We start from the raw sequence: 22679 nt of genomic DNA on the forward strand, positions 1-22679 counted from the left end.
ATCTGTCACACTGAGGTATTTGTTACATTTGAGTGATTAAAAATCTTGTGTATATTTTTCGGGTAAATGTGACACAATCCAAACCGCACGTTTCTAACCCTGTGGAATAATATTTCCCATGCCATAATTAAAAACCATTTTTTGGCAGTGACCTTTTTGAATTTGTTTTATTTATAATGTAGTGTTTTCTCCAAGTCAAGTCCATTCATTTGATATACCTATTGATGGAGTTTTGAGAAAATATGTAAGTTGCAGCCATCTTGGATTTTCAAGATCATGGAATATGCAGTTTTATAATGACAGCAGTGATAAAGTTGATCGGTGTTAAGTCAGACTGGACCATATGACATTTTCATGATTTCGGGAAAAACGAACTTGAAGTTCAGTGCTCTGCAATTTTCGAAGCATTTAATTTTTCCGTTGAATATAGTTCTCAGAAATGTTAGCTACTCTCTGGCAATACTTTGACGTATGATAATTGTAAAAAAACATCTAATATCATCCAGAAAGGGTACTTCATTGGCTGCCTATACGTACATGGTCCAGTCTGACTTAACCAAATTAGGCATTTTTTAAAATTAGGTTCACTATGACTGAATAATTTCGAAATATTTCTCAATCAATTAACAGTTGTGAGTTAAAGTGTGCCATTCTGTTATGAGAATGAGAGCGAGAAGGGGTGTGAGGTTGGAACTGCATACACATTTGGTTGCGTTTAGCATAATAGCTCTGCCATCTATTACAGGCATGAATATGATTGCACGGCAGACAGTTTAAAGCATAAACTTCCCATTTCAATAATCTTAGACAGTATTCGTCTATAGAATCGTCAAATTCGAACTCATTGTCATCGCTACAGTCTAAATCTTTCTGAAATAGTACATTTTTCAAAATTTGTTTTTTTTTTGTTATCAATACCTTCAAGAATTCACGTATTCTTACTATGAGCAAGTTCATGGGTCCAATCACAGAACTGTTCATTGATTGCTCTTCTATTCGACCCCGTCGAATTTACCTATTACTATAAAATTCCTAGTATTTCTAACAAAACTCATCATTATAATTTCATATTATTTTCAGACATAACTCTCGTTCAAGATTTTTCAACCACTTGCCAATAACATGTAACAGACACACGGGCCAAAGGTTGTGCAGTCCACTGATCATTCAACAAGAGCCAAAGGTTGTACCGCTCATGACAACTCTACACGAACTGATGATTGCGCCGGCTAGTGACCATTCTATCCTGGATTCCTCGAGTCGAGAAAGACGCATCACGCTAGATATGAGGTACAGACTAGGAGGGCGTTGCTGATTAATGGTCAGCTGCATCCCAATAGGAAGTATCCCGTGTCGGGCACACGTACAGAGCATTGGAGACATCAACATCCCAATTACGAAAACACTTGTAATACTAACCTCGAGCCAACCGCGAGGAATCGGTTACATATTACTAACATAGATAATAAGAAAAATTGTATTGAACTCCCGGCCCCGTGAGGCTAACGCCATATGAGCCTTTATAAAAATATATATTTTGGAAAAAAAAACATGTTTCTCCGTTACATGGAATAATTGTTTTATACAGAAAATATGATAGAATAAAGACAGTTCTAAATCGGACAATTCCTTCCTCGAGTTCTGCTCTTATCAACACATCCGGCGATCCTTTTTTTGGTATAGATAGAAGAAGATATAGAAGTGCGTTTCTTCATATTAAATTCCAATTCCAGTTTCAAACAAAGATCGATTGCACTAGCGCAAACAACAAATGGACTAACAGCACTTGTCACTATGTAATTGTAGAACATATGGGAATTAAATTTTCCGAATTTTCCCTTTTTCCTTCAAAGTTTTCCGAAAATTTTCAATTGTCATGTTTGGTTGGAATATGTTTGATTGAATTATGTGTAATATATTTACGGGGCCCCTCCTCATTCCAGAGGAGGGAGGGGTGTCATACCATTATAGAAACATTTCTCATACCCAAAAACCTCGAGTTATGCAAAAGTTTGTGTTTCGTTTGTCTGGCAGCGCCCTTAGAGCAGGGGGGAGGAGTGTATTCACCATCGAAACGTTTCGTGCCCCGTAAAACCTTCACATGCCAAATTTGGCTGCATTTACTTGATTAGTTTTCGAGTTATGCAGAAATTTGTGTTTCATTTGTATGACAGCCCACCCTTAGAGAGCGGAAGGAGTGTCTAACCACGATAGAAATACTTTTTACATCCTAAAATCTCGACATGCCAAATTTGGTTTCGTTTGCTTGATAAATTCTCGAGTAATTCAGAAATTTGTGTTTCATTTGTATGGCAGCCCCCCTTAGAGAGGGGGCTGGAGAATCTAACCATCATAGAAATATTCATTGCACCCTAAAACCTCAATATGCCTAATTTTATTTCATTTGCTTAAATAATTCTCGAGTAATGAAGAAACTTGTGTTTCATTTGTATGGCAGAACCCCCCCCCCGCCCTTAGAGGGGGGGAGGGGTCTCAAACTATCACGAAAACCTTCGCTGGCAAAAAACCCCTACACACCAATTTTCATGTTGATCGGTTCAGTAGTTTCCGGGTCCATAAGAACCAGACAGACAGACAGACAGACAGAAATTAAAACAGGCTAGGCTAAATTAAACCAACAGGGAAAAAATCAATAAACGTCAAGAAAGAAGCAAAAATTACACAAATGAACTAACATCCAGAGACAACTCTTAAACAATTGCGGATGAATAAGCTAATATATCAGAATATTAGAAAAACTGAACTTATGGTATAATTTTTTTTATATTTTCAACGAACGGACATAGACAAGACCTTCGCTGGCACACTTGTTTTTAATGAAACGTCACCTTATTTTTAATTTCACCCTATTTATTCTATCAACTGCACTTATTTTAAGAACTGATACTGTTTATTTTAGTTCATTTTTATGCTAAAATTTTAAACTACTATTTCCCTAAAATCAATCGAAGAAGAAGTATAGCTTCGTATACATTCGTAGATCTAACCTCTCTAGGATCTGATGATCGCAAGAAAATCAATTCCGTTACCAGAACCAGACCTAAGAGCAATGGTGGACTCGATTCCCAAACAGCTTCCTATCAAATTCGGAATATTTGCTGAGGATTGGTTGATTTTTTATAAACAATCATGCTTTTCCAACCGATGCTACAGAGTTACCAATAATATTTAAGAATATAATTTTTCTTATTGTAGTTATCCGCGAGCTAGGTCTGATGACAAAAATAAAAGAAAAATACAATATCTGGAATCTCTGGGAAATTTTTGAATATATTTTTAATACCAAACTAAATGCAACTAAATGTAACCAAAGGTTACATTTAACGAATATAGAATACAACGAACATATGCTACGGATATAGGAAAAAAATCTTTAGAATCTTTATAACATTTGAAAATCTCGACATTTCGCGGGTTTGGTATTCCTGAGATTTGCACTTGGTCGAAAGACACACCAAAAAGAACGGAAAGAAGCCAGTTGGCAGATCTGCTCGTCCCAGAGCCAGACAACACGTGAAGTGCACCGCGCGAAGCAACGTGTAAAAAGGGTCACCACTCGCTTGCGTGTTAACGTCATCATAAAGAAACATCATCGAGAGTCGTAAAAATCGTGCCAAAGACAGCAGCAGCAGCGGTCCACCGAACCGAGACTCTTCTGTAGGGCTTGTATAGCTTTCCCTTCGATCAAAGCTGCTGTGTGAAACTTCCTGCTAGATTTCGCAGCGTGATGCGATGAAAAGCGTAATGACACTTCGGTGCCACCCAGAGGCAATTATCACATTCTGCAAGACACGTTCGGAATCGATGGATTCCTCCCATTCCTTGGGAATATTCTGTTTCAAGGGTAATAAACAGATGATAAACGCACATAATTTGTAATCACGCGGCGTTCCGGTATTGCTCGGTGGATTAAGAAGTCGACGAACCCTCGCTTTTCGATTATTGAATTCGATTTGCGTGTAACGGTTTGTCATGAAGTCTCAGCGTAATGGCGTTACGATATGGGAGAATTCGGCTGCCAGCCATTCTCAATCCCCCTTCAGCGTTGATACCGGACTGGACGAAATGAGAAACCGATATGCCAGAAAAAGGCGTAAAATAACAATTCTCCCTATCAAAATATTTACGATAATGGCTGCTGAAACGAGATAAAAGCATAATAAACATAAGCCCCCACATGAGCGTGAGATTCGTTGGAAGCTGGAAGGTACAGGGCAAACCAAAAAGCCTCACTGGCCTTTTGAAGAGGAAGAATATGCGGGCCGCTGACATGTTTCCCTAAAGTTAGCACCCGACCGTGATATGACCCGGACAAACCGGGCGCTTCTGCTACCACGAATCTGCCCGTACAATCGCACAATGGCAGCACAGATACAATAAACAAGTATTCAATAGCCATAAAATTTATTTCAAATTGATAGGTACCTCCAACGATATGATTCGGGGCTAATGAATCAACGATAATGATGATGATGCCAATGATGAACCCTAAATAATCCAAACCACGAATAATCATTATTTTGCGATAGTCGCGGGACACCAATCAAGTTGAAGTGGTCTGTTTTTTATGTTATCTACATTGCTCCTGTGTACAATTGATTATAGAGAAGAATGCCTGTGTCTCTCCCGGTTCGCCATGTTTACGAAAAAATGGTCAGTAATCACTTATGATTACCATCATCATCAACGTCATTTTCGAAGATGAGACTGCGCCCAAATGGAAAATAAACGGCGGCCGCTCGTCGCCGTGTTCGCGGGTCCGCGGCGTGCACCGGAAGACACGGTTTGGAGCCGAGCGAAGCTCGCAGATGGCGAATTTGGCGAATTCGCGTGTAATGTGTAGCTTTTATACATGATTATACACCGATTCGGCAGCCGTCGTTTCGAAATCCACCAGGTGATTGTAGGTTTTGATTGGACGACACAAAAAAGCACCTTCTCGGCGAAGCAAACACGCAAACCGCGAGTGTGACAATGACCTTCTTCACTTTACGACCTTGCTCTTGACACGAAACGTGTATGCGATCTGCCTCTCAGGTGTGTGCCAATATAGGTGCGTATATAGCTGCTGCTGCCCACTGCTGGTCGATGTTAAAGTTGGCATTCGAGGCGGCACCCAAGCCACCGCACGACAGGGTGTCGTCGAGTCGTCGTCGCGTGTACCAATGTGAGGGATCCGATGACGCGAGGAATTTCGGGGCAGATTGAGTTTGTTGCTCTGTCAGTTTCGATTTGATTTTGTCCGGTGTAAAACATGCCGCGACCGACGTGTGGGTGAAAATGGATAGGGAGAAGGTGTGAGAGCGAAAAATTTTGATTTATATTCCGATGAGAGTATTTTTAGATTTATTCGCAATTTAATTTTGGTTCGACCAAACCCCCATTCTTGAAAAACAAACAAGTGAACAGGAATATCGGGAATTTCCGTAGTGAATGGAATTCGATTCTTATTGTAATCAACACAATTTCGGTTCAATGATATGTATGCATGTCTTATAAAGACATTCAACTATGTCTCAAAACCACATGCTTTTTATTTTCGAAGTATCTAATTCAAGATGTGCATGTTGATTCCGCAGTATCCCCCGTGACGCCGCCGTCTGATGGAAAACAGTGGATAAAACTCTTAACACGATGGGTTCAATTCTTTGCAGTTGAAATAACTTTTACATTTTATGAACAAAAAAACATATAAGTTAACGATCCATTAATTCAATGACAACTGTGAATGGCATAGGTCATTTTTAACACGTTAAGCTCCGATTTTTTCTTGCTTCGCTTTCCATTCAGCGCGCATTAAGAGCATTTGCCCAATATCAGTGTCGGTCCCAGTCCCCAAAGATAGTGTATAGATAGAAAATAGTCAGCAATTCGACTAAAAAGTAGTCACACTTTGTAAAAAAATCGAAAACAAACCGTATATATTTTTATTTTATAGGTCAATTATTTAATGTCACTTGGGAAAAAAAAACTGCTACGATAGCTGATAGCTGTGAAAACTGCATTGCTACATAGCTATACAGCCATTCCATGCCAAGCCGATATAGTGGTTCTCAGATTTTCGTCAAAAATTGTAGTTTTGTTCGTTATCGCAAATTATTAGACCCGTTTTTTTTTAATTTTTTTGTTAGAGTGACCATTTCCATTTTAGGATGGTCCGAAAAATCCATTTTTACGCATTTTTGCCAAGAAAGACTTTTTTCTAAAATTGATAACTTTCGAACCACTGAACCAAATCAGATGTTCGACATATTATATATTTGTTTTTTATAGTTTTCATGGTCTCGGGGCCAAAGGCACTATATTTATTATATTTTTCCTGGAAAGCTGAGGGTTTTTCACATATCATATCTCGAAACCAGGGAAGCGTTTTTTTCGTTTTTGAGTTATGATTTTGCAAAGTTAAGCGGTGGTCCGAAAAATAATTTTTTTCCCATTTTTTCCACTACAAAATATCATAACTTTTGATCTACTGAATCGATTCAGATGATCGACATATCAAATCAAATCCAATGAGGCAATCTTGTTTGAAAAAATATTACACTCTGAATAAAAATTAATTTTGTATTCGTAATTATTGATTATGTTAGTTTTTTATAACTTACAACGTTTCGGGGGGGGGGGGGGTAGACGGCGCCAGTGGTTGTATGGTTAGCGTAACAGCCTCACAATCCGATCGGCCTGGGTTCAATCCCAGCTGGCGTCGTTGGGATTTTCTGAGGCGAAAAATCTCTGGTTACGTCTTCCTTCGGAGCGGAAGTAAAAGAAGTTGGCCCGGCTCATGAGTTGTTGAGTCTGATAGGTAGGAACAGGTGGATTCGCCTCCCTGATGTCGGTGATTGGCACTAAAGTGGCGGAAATAGGCCGACGAAAAATAAGCGAAGATAAAAAAAAAAACGTTTCGGGACCAAGGGCACCATATTTTTTATATTTTTTTCTGAAACTGAGGTTTTTCACAAAATATATCCGAATACCATAGAGGTGTTATTTTTCGTTTTCATGATTTTATGATTTTTCAAAGCTAACATGTTCTCAGTTTTCGTTCAACATTTCTATGCGACTGGACTGGATGTATATGATTATAATACAATTAATTGGCAAATATGATTTTTTTTCAAATAAGCTAGCTAGTAGGCTTTAATTTGATATGTCGATCATCTGAATCGGTCCAGTAGTTCAAGAGTATTAAATTTTTGAAGAAAGTCATTTTTAGGACAAAAAGAACTATTTTCCCACCTATTTCACCTCGTGCTATCACTTGCAAGTTTCACGTACAAATTACGAAACTAAATATCTCAAATGTTTCACTTCACGCTGCCGCGCCTCCCTCCGGATTGGTACTCTGTGTCGTTTTCCAGTCTCGCGGAAGCAGAAACACCTCCTCCAACGCATCGGCGATTTTTCACCGCGATGACACACGCAACTACAATTCGGTTTCTGGCCTTTGATTTGATATGTCGATCATCTGAGTCGGTCCAGTAGTTCAAGAGTATCAAATTTTTGAAGAAAGTCATTTTTGGGACAAAAAGAGGAAAATGATTTTTTGAACCATCAGGTAACAAAAAAAAAATAACTCAAAAACGAAAAAAACACCTCCCTGGTTTCAAGATATGTTATGTGAAAAATCCTCAGCTTTCCAGAAAAAAATATAAAAAACTATAGCGCCTTTGGTCCCGAGACTATGAAAACAATAAAAAACGAATACAATCAATAATAACGAGAGCAGAATTCAAATTTTCTGCAGGTATAGTATTATACCAGGTGATTGGCTTTAATTTGATATTTCGATCATCTGAATCGGTCTAGTAGTTCAAAAGTTATGAATTTTTGAAAAAAGTCATTTTTGGCAAAAATGCGAAAAAATAGATTTTTTGGACCACCCTAAAATGGAAATGGTCACCATAACAAAAAAAAAAAATACGGGTCTCATAATTTACGATAGAGAACAAAACTACCACTTTTGACGAAAATCTGAGAACAACTATATCGGTTTGGCATGGAATGGCTGTATATATATTTTTTTTACATGTTTCAAATATGACCTTCACCTGGTATCTCCAACCAAGTTTGCTTCCCATACTCTTGCAATTCCTCTGTTATTTTTTATCTGTCCATGCTACAAAAAATCCAAGGAATCCTTTCAAAGTTAAGGTGAAATTTAAGTGGCTATTATAAGTATTATACTGCCGTTCTACGCATAGTTGTCCCATGTCACTCTTTGACGATTTTCACTTTTCTTCATAAAACGTTGTTTTTATGCATCTTACGGAAAAACACCAAAAAACGTATAGTTTATTCCCAACTTTTAAAAAAACAACATCAAGCTCAATTGTCCCATGTTGATATTCTATTCATAGCTATCCCACCATGTATTTTTTGTAGATCCATATCGTATAAGTCGGTTCAAGTACATGAATTTCATGACACACTTTCAGCAGGCCTAATTCACCCTTTTCTGGTTTGGAAGAACAAACTAGTTCTCAAACGAATAAGAAAATGATTAACAGAACACGTGTACACCTTGTTAGTGAATGCCTAATAACAATGAGATTTATATTCTGCGAAGGTGTTGCAGATCACTCATTTCTTTATAAAACGATGTTTCTATGCATAATCTTTCGAAAAAACACAAAAAAAAATTGTTTGTTCCCAGTATATCAAGAAACAACATCAAGTTCAATTGTCCCATGTTGATATTCTAGACATAACAGTCCAATCAAGTTTAATATGAATTTTTGGGATAAAAGTTTAAAAAAATGTTAAAAAACATTAAAAATCACTAACTTTTGAGTTTTTCACTTCCAAAATGTTATTTAAATTCACTAATTTAGATGCTCCACTACTATATCCTACACTAAATTTTCTCATCTTTCAAATGAAAGCAGCAGCATTGTCTTACGTAGCGTACTTTTTAATGTAGGGCCGGTTTGAGACCACAGAGTCTGAAACAAAAAAAAGTTCTATAACTCTATCATTGTTCAAATTCGAAGGTATGCGTAGAAGGATTTTTTCATCAAATATGATCTTTTATCACCTCCTGAGAGATTCTGGATAAGCTAATTTTTTTCCATGTGAGAAAGGTGTTTTCTGAATTGAAGGGGATGAACCAAAAATTAAATTCTTTTTTTGTCTTCAAATAAAATAAGTAAAAAATATGTCCCACGATTTTATTTTAGCCTTATCAATGCCCTAGACTAATGAAGGAGAGGTGTGATAACTGCTAACTGCTACTTGCCTAATTATTTTCTAGCTTTTAGTACATTATTATGTTGATTCACAATTAAACCGTTTACCTTAAATTTTTTTTTTACTTATTTTATTTTCTAGTTTTTAGTACATTATCTATTTCATTAAAATATTTCTCTACAATAAATCTATTGTACTGTATTCTATCAGTCAAAAAATTTCCTTTGATACCGATATCTAGTGGATTGCAGAAAATACATAATGTGTTCTCCAAGTCAAGTTTGTTCATTTGATACCCATATTAATGAGGTTTGAGAAAATATGTAATCCGCCATTTTGAAGTGGCAGCCATCTTGGATTTGCATTTTTCTTAAATAACTGTATTCTACTAGTCAAGCCCTTTCATTTGATACCCATATTGATGGGGTTTTGGAAACCCATATTGATGAGGTTTTGAGAAAATATGTGATCCGCCATTTTGGAGCGACTGCCATCATGCATTTTCAAGATCATGACATACGCAGTTTTATAATGTCTACAGAGATAAAGGTGTGTTCCAAATTTCAGATCAATCGGTCAACAGGAAGGGGGTCAAATTTCTATTAATGTGGGTCAGCGCTACAGACAAACATGTTACAAAAATACAGGGTGGGCCATTTAAAGTGGAAGGATTTGTTTTTGCAATAGCAAAGTAAAGAAGTGGAATTTAAATTTTTTTTTAAAATTCATTTATTTTGGTCCAAGGAGATTTGTTCTAACTACTTTTTGAATATGATATCTCGTAAATGACCGCCTCTGGCCTTGACCGCAAAATGTGCCCTTTTTTCGGCATTTTCCATCACTTTGCCCAATGTTTCGGCCGATATGGCAGCAATTTCTTGTCGGATATTGTCTTTCAGCGCAGCCAGGGTCCTTGGTTTACCAGTGTATACCTTGGATTTTAAATATCCCCATAAAAAAAAGTCAGGAGGCGTCAAATCAGGTGATCTCGGTGGCCAGTCATAATCGCCGTTTTTCGATATTAATCTTCCGGGGAACATTTCGTGCAATAATTTGGTCGTGGCAGCCGCTGTATGGCATGTACCTGTTGGAACCAGTAATTGTCCAATTCATTTTCACGAACAAATGGCAATAAAAAATCGGTTATCATTGTCCGATAAGCTCCCCATTCACGGTTACCGTTGCTCCATTTTCGTTTTCAAACAAGTACGGGCCGATGACTTTATCGGCATAAATGCCACACCACACAGTAACTTTTTGGTCGTAAAGAGGTTGCGTTTCGATGAATTGAGGGTTTTCAGTAGCATAAAACCGACAATTTTGTTTATTCACTCCTCCATTCAAGTTGAAATGCGCCTCATCAGACATTATGATTTTTTGCCAAAAGCCACGTTCATTTTTGGCCATTTCGATGGTCCATTTCTCAAAATCAAGTCGACGTGGTAAGTCAGATGGGTTAAGTTGTTGAGCCATTTGAATTTTATACGGAAACATTTTCAAATCAACACGAATTATGCGTCGGAGAGTGGTTCGAGCGATGCCTAACTCTTGCGAACGATGGCGACCTGATGTCGATGGAGTCTCTGCAACACTGGCTCGAACGGCATCAATATTCTCGTCGAAACGTCTTGGTCGTTGTCTGGACAGATGACTGGCATTACCAACACTACCAAACGATATAAATTTGGCATATAATCGACGTATAGTGTTGTCTCCAGGCGATGTTTTAACATTATTTTTATTTTTCCACGCACGTTTAGTTAACACAATTGAGAAGTTATTTTGAATGTACAGCTGAACAATTTCAGCGCGTTGTTTAGGTGTGTATTGTTCCATGGTTAAAATTGTACTGAAATGACGCTTCCAACGCGGTATGACATTTGTTAATCTGGAGGCGATCTGGCGTAGCGGTAACATCCATACCTCTCACGCTAAGGGTCACGAGTTCAATTCTCACTCCCGACATTCTTCCGAAATGGAAGGTAAAAGTGACGAACCAGCCAAATGTGTTGAAAATCACTATAATACAGAAATAAAAAAAAAATTGTTAATCTGACATCTCTGTCAAAAGTTATGGGGTTGCCAGATGCTTCCACTTTAAATGGCCCACCCTGTACAAACATACAAACATACAAACAGATTACAGGGCAAGCTAAATAAAACCGTTTAAAAAAACCAATAATATATGCATAAAAAAACGAATAAAAATTTTTCCGAATTCCGAATTTTTACGGAGAGAGAAAAAGGATAAATCGGTGCATTTCCCAAGAAAATGTTTTTATCGGAGAAATTGCTCGTTGGATTGGACGATCCCACCAAGTAGTGCAAAATTGTTTGGCGAATCCTCAAGGGTACAGTAAGAAGAAGAGAGCACCATGTAAACCATAGTTAGAACAGCTTCGAATACTTTCAGATCGCTTATGCAAATACAAAAAATTTTGAATTTAAATGCTTCCCGAGAGACAAATAGTTAAGTTTTGGTTTATAACCCTTACATGAAGAGGGCTAGAAAAGTTCAAGTTCCTAATCTTACACCATCTCACATCGAGAGACGTCGAGTTTCACCAAAGCTCACATGAACAGACAGCGGGACGAGGTATGTTATGACAAAGAATGTTTCCGAAAGAATACATTTTGCTATATACCATAACGAAAAGTTCTTCAATGTATAGGTTATCTTCACTGACGAAAAAAAAGTTCAATTTGGATGGTCCTCATGTTTTCAACGGGCACCAGCGTGATTTACAGAAGAAGGAACATTATTTTTCAACCAGGAATTTTGGTGGAGGCTCATGCATGGTTTGGGCGGGATGCTGTGCAACCGCAAAGCTCAAGATAGCTTTCACATCATTCAAGAATCACACACATGTTCTGGAATCCTCTCTCCTATCGTTTTTACGTGGACATCGTCACAAAAAAAATCACATTCCAGCAAAACTATGCTACTATTCATACCAGCAAGTAAACTAAACAATGAATTAAGGACCAAAAACTCAATTTTTTGGACTAGCCGGTTCGCTCTCCAGACTTGTATCCTGTTGAAAATATTAGGGGGGATCCTTGTACGCAGAATCTACACTGAGGGAAAACGGTACACCACGATTGAAGAGCTCAAGGTCGCAATTTCCGAAAAATGGAAAAATATCGAGAAATCTCTTCGGCAGAATTTGGAAAATAGTATTCCAACACGAATTTTCAAGGTCAGTCGAAACGGCAAGGTTACTAATTATTGACATGTAAATCAGCCGATCGTTTTGAATTTTTCCTTGATAAAACTTATGAATTCTGAAGTGATCTTATAAAAACTGGACAGCTGAAATTATCATATTTAAGAACAATAAATAAACAAACAACTCTTTTGAACGAAATTGACGTTAAATACACTTTATTCTAAGCATTCAACAATGTATAAATGTATCTTGTTCAAATTCTAACTGTTTGCGTTGCAACGAAATAGAATCAGGGTGGTCTTATAGAAGTTGGACAGAGTGTACGTGTTTGCTATGAACGCACGCTGATGAAAATTGAACTCGAGCGCAGCGCTGCGTATGTTTTCTGAAGTCTGACGACGGCTTATGATAATATCTCAACGTCGACGCGTGCACGGGTTTAATTTAGGAAACCGAAATATACGCTCGTCAGTCAGTACCTTATCCTCATAACAACCATCAGCATCGGAAACAACTGCAACGAAGCGTGTCGGATTACGCGACAACTCATAACCCCCAGCAGGATATTAAAGTTTCGAGTTGACCATTAACATTGTTCATTACCATCATGTTACACCGCCACCTTCGAAAAGCAAAGCAAGTTCCGTCGTACCAGAACAACAGGCAAAAACAAATCTACTTACTTATATGGCCATTAGTGGGATGAATTATCCCATTTGGTCGATATCCAGCAGGCATCTTTGGGCGCCCTTCTTCACGAACTATTTTTCCACTTTTTTCACCTCGTGCTATCACTTGCAAGCTTCACGTACAAATTACGAAACAAAATCTCTCAAATATTTAACTTCACGCTGCCGCGCCTCCCTCCGAATTGGTACTTTGTGTCGTTTTCCAGTCCAGTTATCTCGCGGAAGCAGAAACACCTCCTCCAACGCATCGACGATTTTTCACCGCGATGACACACGCAACTACAATTCGGTTTCTGGGTTGGCTCAAGGGCTTCAAGTTTTCCCATTCCCATTCGTATCACCGTCGGACTTACTCACTCACGAGGAGCTCATCTTGATCTGGAAACTACTTTCGCGAGGTTAGTGTGGGAACTCTCCGCACCGGCCCAGTTCGTACCTCCACTAATCACTGCACTCATATCAGCATTCGGTCTTCACCGCCAGACAGAAAAGAACCATTTCCGCTCGGGCTCTTGTTTGCTTGCTTTATTGCTTTATTTTCACTTACGCGTCGCTCCGTCGCGTTGTTTTCGCTGAGATTGTTCAATTCCGACAAACATTTATTTTCAAACAACGTCGGGGCGATTTTCGCTTTTCCAATAAGTGTACCTCTCTTCACGTCCACACACCGTGTTTTACAGCCACCACTAACTATGATCACCACTTTGATTCCTTATGCTGGCCGCAGCCCTCGGCAGCCGGCACAGTCGGGCCGTGGATGCGGTGGATGCACTTTATTTGGAGCAAAGCTGCGTTGTTGGTCTGTTGGCTTTCCGCAGCGAGAGTCATCTCCGCTGCATACTTACTCTCAGCAGCGGTCGGTTGGCGTCACCTGCAACGTCAGAGATTGGAAAACGAATAATAAATATGAAACGACATGGTGGGAAATGTATCGGATTCGGTTTATCTAGTGCAAGGTTTGTTTGTGGCGTTTTGCTTTCTGTGTGTCTATTCGTTGTTGTTGTTGTTATAGGTTAGTTTATCAGTTTCTCCGGTACACACATTTTTCTGGTATTTTTACACAAATTCAAAACTAACTTCCACAACCTAACTAACGTTGGCAGAAACGATATCATCTTTAGTAGTAAAAAGCCAAAAAAAAAAATAGTTGTAATGATTGTGTATGGAGCACACTTCTCGTTCTCTCAGACTCAATGTCAGTTTGGAATTGTACCAGAAAAATACAAGAGATTGGACCAACGCCGGCTGAGTCGTTAAAGCCGTGAACAGCTATCCCCATAACACCTGGTGCTGTCACACCAATGCACGAGAATATAAAATCAAATCAGTGTTGAAAAAAATCATCTTCGCTAAGCTCGAATGCAGAGATTTTCCGGTTAGGTTGCATCGAAAACCTATATATTCCAAACAAAAATCAAAATGACAGATCCAGACAACCAGTGAATATGAGCAAATGAACTTTTGTTCTTCAATATGTTTTGAAGTTCATTTTTCCACCCAGTGTCATTTTCATCTTGATTATTCAAGATGCCAGAATTGAATTCCATTTTAGCCAAATGAATATCAGCTGTTGTTTACTTTTTACATGAGACAGCTGTGTGAGGTTGGTTTTTATTTATTTATGCCGTTGTTGCCGTGTCGCCAAACAAAATCGTACACGATTTCTTGCAAAGTACGTTTCATCGAACTCAGGCGTTATTGTTCTCTAAATGGTCCAGCCTGACTATTTTTTTATTTTTTAATTTTGACGCAAAACCAATGCCAGAATGAATATCGTTTCGAATGTGATGAATATCAATTTGTTGCTTTGGTTATTCAAAGTATAAATAACAGCGAAGATATGAACCCCACTCAATGCCGCATTCATTTATTATAGCAAATTTGTTCATGCATCAGCGATATGAAAAAAATGAACTCGTTTGTTATTGTCATCAATATAATAAGGGAAGTATGTTTCAAGCTGAAAAAAAGTCGATTACATTGAAATAAAATCATATTCGTTACTCGTGAATATTTGTTGATATTTTAAGACACTGCACCAAACTCGGAAGAGAGCATTTTTGTTTTGCTGAGAATAAAAAGGAGAGCGCAAAGAACTTTTTTACCATTGATGTGGGCTTATTTGCAAAGTGTCTCTTATTTTGTTCTCTCATATTGATCTAATTGCTATGCCATATATATTATACACAAACCCGCCTCTCGCTTTCGAGTAAATGCTGTAGCAGTATGGGTGGATAGCAGATTGAATGAATCTTCAAAGCTCATTTAATGTAATTCATATGAGAATGTCTGAAAAGGGTGCTTAATATTTATTTTGGGTGTATACTAATGATATTGATATGGATGATTGATGAAATCGGTTGTACCTGGAGAGGCAGCTTGCAGATGATAGTGTTGTATCTATATCATTTGCTAAAATTATCGATTTTCGAATACCACAGATAATTTCTTTCCAAACCACCCACTTTCCAAATTTCAGCGACATCTGTTCGACAAAATCATCGTCCAATCTATGAGTTTCGATGTTTCGGTAGAGTCCAAATACAATACATCCCCGGACAGTTACTGGAACAACCAGAAGACCAGATTAGGTTATCCAGAACCTCGGGCATAAAGTTTGTTACTTAAGTATAGGTCACAGTATGAGATAATTGGCAGTTGATTTATCATTGTACGTTCGGATTCGGGAACTATTGACTCGCATTCGCAATAAATTATGAACAATGGTCTAGGAAGTACATTCAAGTGGAAATTAGCATTTAGAGCTCGGCAGTTGTTCTCTAGACGAAAACTGTCTTATGTAACAAAGTTATTACATATGATAGAGCGCTCATTTTTATGTTATCAAAAATAGGGAGACCAAAATTGTCGATGAAATAAAAAATATAATATTCTTGGAGAGCGTATTTTGCGGGAAGAAATATCAATGACTTTAAGTAGAGTTGAGATATTGATAAATTCTGCATCGAAAAATGTTTGTATTAGTAAGCTAAAAGTCTTTCGAAGACAGTCTGTATGGAGAATTTGAAATATAAAAGTTATAGCAACAAAACAGTTTTTTTCATAGCGGTTCGGGTCGAATAGAAAAAAAAATAGAGAGAAAAAAGCGCTATATCGGTTATTTCAAGAGATAGAAAAAAAACTTTTTCCCACAAAGATGTCTCAAATAACTGGGGCTACAACTTTGTCGACCTATGTTTACCTCTATCTATAAAGATAAAAAAGTTATATTTTTTTATTTCATCATCATTTCACCCTATTTTTATAACACAAAAATGAGCGCTTTATCATATGTAATAACTTTGTCGAAGACAGTTTTCGTCTAGAGAATAACTGTCGAGCTTTAAATGCAAATTTCCACTTTAATTCACCTCCAGTCATCTCCAGTAATGTTCCCAGAGCTATGTGGATCTTCTGTTTAGTTCCATCTTTCTATGGAGAAAGAATTTTGGAATACCTTCATTCTTGATCATCGGTAATTTCTCACATGCTTGTTTCCGAATATAATCATCTCAATTCTACAAGAATATTTTTACTAATGGTTCGAACATGATTTGATCAATAGGCTTTGCTATCTTTAATGCACAACGCATGGTAATACTTCACTTTCCCAAAAAAATAGACGATACAAAGCTGGGTTAAAGGAGGGAATTAATTTGAATAGTACTTCAATAGTATTACATACATACATTTGAAGGTGAATTGAAATTTTACTGATTGTAAATGAAACAAAACATTAATTAATGTTGAATTAACTTCTCAAGATTGCTTTTATCGGTTTGTTGTAAAAATGATAAATATTATTTTTTTTAATAACAAAAATAATAAGCAAGCATAAAGTTTGAGACAACTTTACGAAATTGAGAATGAGACATACTCATACATACTAGAGTAAAATGTTAGTATAATTTATTCCGAACGAATCTTTTTTTTTTCTTTAGGGATGCGGGACTACGTTTAACTGGAAGGTGTGTAAAATAAAAATGTGAGAACTGAACATGTAACGAAAAAAGTATTAAAATATTCGAATTGTCTATTCTAGACCTACAAAGAATGGGTTTCTATATTGATCGATAGAATTTGGCATTTGGAGGAGCAAGAAAGGTTTCTATGGTGATCCGACACTCCTCCCCCTCTCTAAGGATACGTTACAACCGCCAACTCGAACAACCTCGAACCGTTGGACACTTTAGGATGATTTAAATTTCATTATAAATCTCATTATTTTTATTCATCACCTTAATTAGTGATTAGAAAAAAAAGATAGTGCTCCCGTGGTCGAGTGGTTAGCGTCACACCTAACACGCCGGGGGTTCGGTTTCGATTCCCGTTCTGGTCGGGGGAATTTTTCGTCAAAGAAATTTCCTCCGACTGTGGTCACACGCATTCTAGAGCTTGCCACTCAGAATGCATTCAAGGCGTGTTATTTGGCATAGAAATCTTAACTAAGTACTAATAAAAATGACGCAAGTAATACTACGTTGAGACGGCGGAGTTCCTCCAGGAACGTTAGTGCCATTTAAGAAGAATAAGAAGAAAAAAGTATTAATTGTTTCTGATATTTATGTATTAGAAAACACGAAGTAAAACGACATATCCGTTATCATAAAAAACATATTTGGGCTCAACGAAGAATTTAATTCAAATGTACAAGATGCAGCGCCTGAAAATAAAATGAATTATTGAAATTTTAATTTTTGAGCAATGTATGATAGCTATCCGGAGCTAACTCATTGTTGTGCTCTAATGGTACTTATCAGCAATTCCAAATGAAATCGTCCTAAAAATGCAGATACTAATTTTTCTTCTCAGTGCATATTTTTCTCAAATTCAACCATCAATACTCTTCAACTCTTTTTAAGACACTATTTCGGTACGACTCATAGTTTTTGAGATAAAAATTATCGAAGATTTCTCTTACTAAAATCGATACGCCCTTTTCAAGAGTTACGCTTGAGTCAAAAAATTCCCAATTGCTGTGGAAAACTCATATTTCCTAACGGAATACACACTTTCATTCGAATCAAAAATACTCATGTTTTGTCATTTGTCGTTTCTAGAATGTTCTCTTTAGGATTGAGGCTACTCTAGGGTTCGAACAAGATGTCAAGACGTCTAAAAGACAACCTTTTTTGCAAAAAAATTCCAAAAAATAAATAAATTTAAAAAACCAGCCGCATTGTTTAGTTCTACGTTATGGTCGATATTTTTGTTTCAATGGCTAAAATAGAATCGAAAAGCAAAAGCCAAAAATAAGAGTGTTCAACAACAAGAGCCGCTGGTAATCTTAAGTGGTCAGGCTCAAATGATTAAAGGTGGTTAAAAGTCAAATGCTTACGCTATGAATCGGTTGAGAAAACAAAGTAGATTCAGTTGAATGATTTGAAGTATTTTATGGTAATTTAAAGAAGCAATTGAACTGGTTCGATTTCAAAACACCGCATCTGTTTTTCACACAAACTGTATTGAATCATACTACAATACGATTTGTTATGCTGATAATTTCGAACATTTTCATGCCTAAAACAGAAGATGAACCAATCGTAATGCAACACTTTTCATCACCCGCGTAATTCGATCAGCGCCACAACACAAAGCAAACAAAAACGGTCGACACTTCTTGGATGGGCCGCTTCAATTCACAATGTTTTACTTGCAATCAACTTAATATTCACCTATTTTCGAAAGCCCGAGCTCCAGTTTTGGATGCTGGCGCTGAGAAGCAAAGAAAAAAACACACTTAGCTCTAGCGTGGCCCCTTCAGAGGCCCACCGGCGAGTAGCGAGACCTGATCCAAATTATGAAGTAACTCTCTTTTTCTTCTCTCCGCGCTATTGCTTCATCAATCAGAGCGATGAAATTTAAACACCTCGGCAGAAAAATCTGAACGGCAAGCGGTGGAGTGGTCACTTCATACCTGCCGGTCTTCTGCCGTTTGCGCAGTGGCAGCAAACTGATGAATCGCAACACCGGCAGAGTCTGCTGCTGTTAGTTATTCAATCACTAATGATGGCAATCGACCATTCCGGTTGCAGCGCCTGAGAAGAAGATGCTGCCGTGGTGTTCACATATATAAATTATTGAAATTGTAATTTGAGACAAAATGTCATTATACGAAATCAATTTTGCCAGTTATGGTCAGTTTAGCGTTAATTTTTGGAAGAATATTGGAGAGGTCGTTTGCACTCAATAGAAGGGGAATTGCATGGTTGCATTTTGAACTCTCTCAACTTTGGAACAAAAAAATATTAAAATTTAGCACAATCAAACTAGTCATATTGTCGTTCGAATGTGAAGCCGAGTGGATGAATTGTTACTGCCCTTTGTCACCTTCTGAGTCTAACAAGTTTTCTGGGCTGTGTTGATAAATACATTTAGCAATTCAGAGTACCAAAGCTCTAGTCTTCTACAAGCCGAAACAACGGGTAAATTAGAGTGGAGGATAATAAATTACGATGGCCAGCATCAACAGGGAGAGATCGGCTGCTGCTGTTGGCCATCATAATCGTGAAATTTAAACTAATTATCATGTTTTAATTTCACTTCGTTCACACCCTAGCCGGTTTTACAATGAACATAGCGGTGGCAGGGTGATATGCATTTTTGTTTTTCTTTCTTTCACCTTGCTCGAACCCGACAAGATCGATTCATGAGATTCATGATTCATGGAATCAAAAATACCAACACCTCTCGAGAGTAACGAATGTTATCGAATTTTTTTATTTTTTTCTTCCGATCGCCAATTTTGTAACCATATAATCCTCGATGATTCAATCAATTCGGTGCGGAACCGGATTATTGCTACAATTTTGGCGATTACGCGAGACGGAGGAAGATTCATTTTCAACCTCCGTCAAATGTTTGCAATTGTTTCGTTTTCATCTGAGCCTCCACACTCCATACTGGGTTAGAGGAAGTGATGAATTCATTAAAGTGAATAGACGTTTTATGCTGAGCAGCGATGGAAAAGTGCGAAATTTGATGGGATTATAAGTTTTAGCTGCGAAGAAAAATTTAACGTTCATTGCGTTGGGCGATTCATTGTGAAATTGTTAGCAATTTATAGGAGATAGTATGAACCATTTTGTGCTTGTGCCTCGATTGACTTGTTTTTTTTTTCGCTTTCCGTATTTTTCCGCTGTTAATCACTCTGAAGTGTCAAGCTCAATACAGTTATAAACAACATAAGGAGCTATAACAAGACAATCTATGCAAGTTTGAATAATAATATCGAGTCACTGACATTGCTGCAATGCCTTCTATATACTCTTTTCCGTCCCATAGTATGGTTGCATCAATTATCATCTATTAGGCCTCTTTCACTTTTCACCAGCAAAGCCTGATGCTGGTCAGTGGCTTTGCCGTATCAAGTCCACACTTGTTTGTAGGCTCACGGGGACGGTGATATGGGTAGACACCCATATGAAAAACTGTTTCCGACGAATGGTGGCGGGTAATTATCATTTTAATTGAATCTTGTTGCCACGGGATCGCGATGTCGAAAAGGTAACCATGGGGTAATTTATGAAACGGATCTTCCGAAGTTGTTTTCATATCTCTCAACGGGTGAATTCGGAGATGCCTACAAACATGTCATGAAAAGAAATCTTTTTCCGATGAGTGTGTTCAAAAATTTAATTTGTCATTTTGCACTATATCTTTCGGAAATTAATATCTATAACTATTAGATAGCGTTGAAATTACCTATCAGACGATTGGTTAAAATCCTAGAAACATTCTCGAAAATACTAGCTATATACTAGCTTAGCTATATATAAAATAAGGCATACTTATAAATAGAGTAGAAGATGGGAGAATTCGATTGATGTAATCAGATTTTCGGTGCGAAGATTGGAGCTCAAAATCAGACGACAACAGTCAAGCACTAATAGGTTAATGCGTTGTATTTTTCATTGTTGCTCTTTTTACCAACGAGTTAGTTTTTATTTATTATAAACCAATTATTTCACATTTCTATAACCTTTTGCAGTTAACATTTTGAACACTGTAATAAATGTGTGGTACAACAATAACGAGTCGGCAACCTTGGTGATATCACCTGTTACATCTGGCATGTCTATTCTGTGAGCAATTCCAAATGATATCGACAAACGACAAAACATGAGTATTTTTAATTCGAAAGGAACTTTGCATTCCGCTTGGGTTGGAGGAAATATGAGTTTTCCACAGCAATTTGGAATTTTTTGACTCAAGTGATACTTTTGAAAAGGGCGTATCGATTTTAGTAAGAGAAATCTTTGATAATTTATATCTCAAAAACTATGAGTCGTACCGAAATAGTGTCTTAGAAAGAGTATTGATATTGTTAAAACGTGAAAAAAATATACACTGAGGAAAAAAATAGAACTCTTTTTTTGTTCTCAAAAAAAAACTTTTATGTGCAATATTTTCTTATTATTTTCTAAGTATTTTCTATTATTTTTTTCAAATAAAATAGAAGTTATGTTGAAAATTTATAAAATGAGTCCTAGTTTTTGACGAACTTTGTGGAACATCGATTTTTAATGAATTTTCGGAACTTCTAATTTTTGTATGTTAATAATCATTTTTAGCCACAAATTATGAATCCTGATGTGATTTAAAATAAAAAAGGTCTCTATCACTCTCCTTCTAAATGCAGCCAATCTTGAGATATTTGGAAAAACATTTCAAATTTATTGTCTTTTTAAATTTTAATTTTTTATTTAATATATATATATATATATATATATATTGTATTTTTTTAAATTTTTCCATTTAAAATAAAAGTTATGTAAAAAAATTATAAAATGAGTCCAAGATGATAAAACTATTTTTGACGAACTTTGTGGAACATCGAATTTTTATGAATTTTTGGTACTTCGAATTTTTGTATGTTAATACTCATTTTTAGTCGCAAATTATGAATCCTGATGGGATCTAAAATAAAAAAGCTCTCTATCAATCTCCTTCTAAATGCAGCCAATCTTGAGATATTTGGAAAAACATTTCTAATTTATTGTCTTTTTAATTTTTTTTTAAAATTTATATATGTATTTTTAATTTTTTTAAACTTTTTATTATAAAATAAAAGTTATGTAGAAAATGGGTACAAGATGGTAAAACCATTTTTGACGAACTTTGTTGAACATCGTTTTTTTTATGAATTTTGCAAACTTTCGAATGTTTGTATGTTAATAATCATTTTTAGCCACAAATTATGAATCATAATGTGATTTAAAATAAAAAAGCTCTCTATTAATCTCCTTCTAAGGGCAGCCAATCTTGAGATATTTGACAAAACATTTCTAATTTATTGTCTTTTTAAATTTTATTAATTTTACATTTATATATGTATTTTTTAATTTTTTCAAACTTTTTAATATAAAATAAAAGTTATGTTGAAAATTTAAAAAATGGGTACAAGATGGTAAAACTATTTTTGACGAACTTTGTGGAACATCGATTTCCTATGAATTTTCGGAACTTCGAATTATTGTATGTAAATAATCATTTTTAGCCACAAATTATGAATCCTGATGTGATTTAAAATAAAAAAGCTCTCTATCAATCTCCTTCTAAATGGAGCCATTCTCGAGATATTTAAAAAGACATTTCTAATTTATGGTCTATT

General features: G+C 36.6%; 1 protein-coding gene across 2 annotated transcripts in view; it reads right to left on the reverse strand.

Moving 5' to 3' along the window:
• LOC129765073 (calpain-11-like) overlaps positions 1-22679 on the reverse strand; it is a 255570-nt gene that overhangs the window by 209987 nt on the left and 22904 nt on the right. For both annotated transcript variants that reach the window (XM_055764924.1, XM_055764923.1), the window contains exon 2: positions 13061-13937. In XM_055764924.1, coding sequence (XP_055620899.1) covers positions 13061-13115 — 55 coding nt within the window. In that variant the 5' untranslated portion in view covers positions 13116-13937. The remainder of the gene's footprint in view (positions 1-13060; positions 13938-22679) is intronic.

Source organism: Toxorhynchites rutilus, chromosome 2 (assembly GCF_029784135.1).
Source record: "Toxorhynchites rutilus septentrionalis strain SRP chromosome 2, ASM2978413v1, whole genome shotgun sequence".
Taxonomy (NCBI): domain Eukaryota; kingdom Metazoa; phylum Arthropoda; class Insecta; order Diptera; family Culicidae; genus Toxorhynchites; species Toxorhynchites rutilus.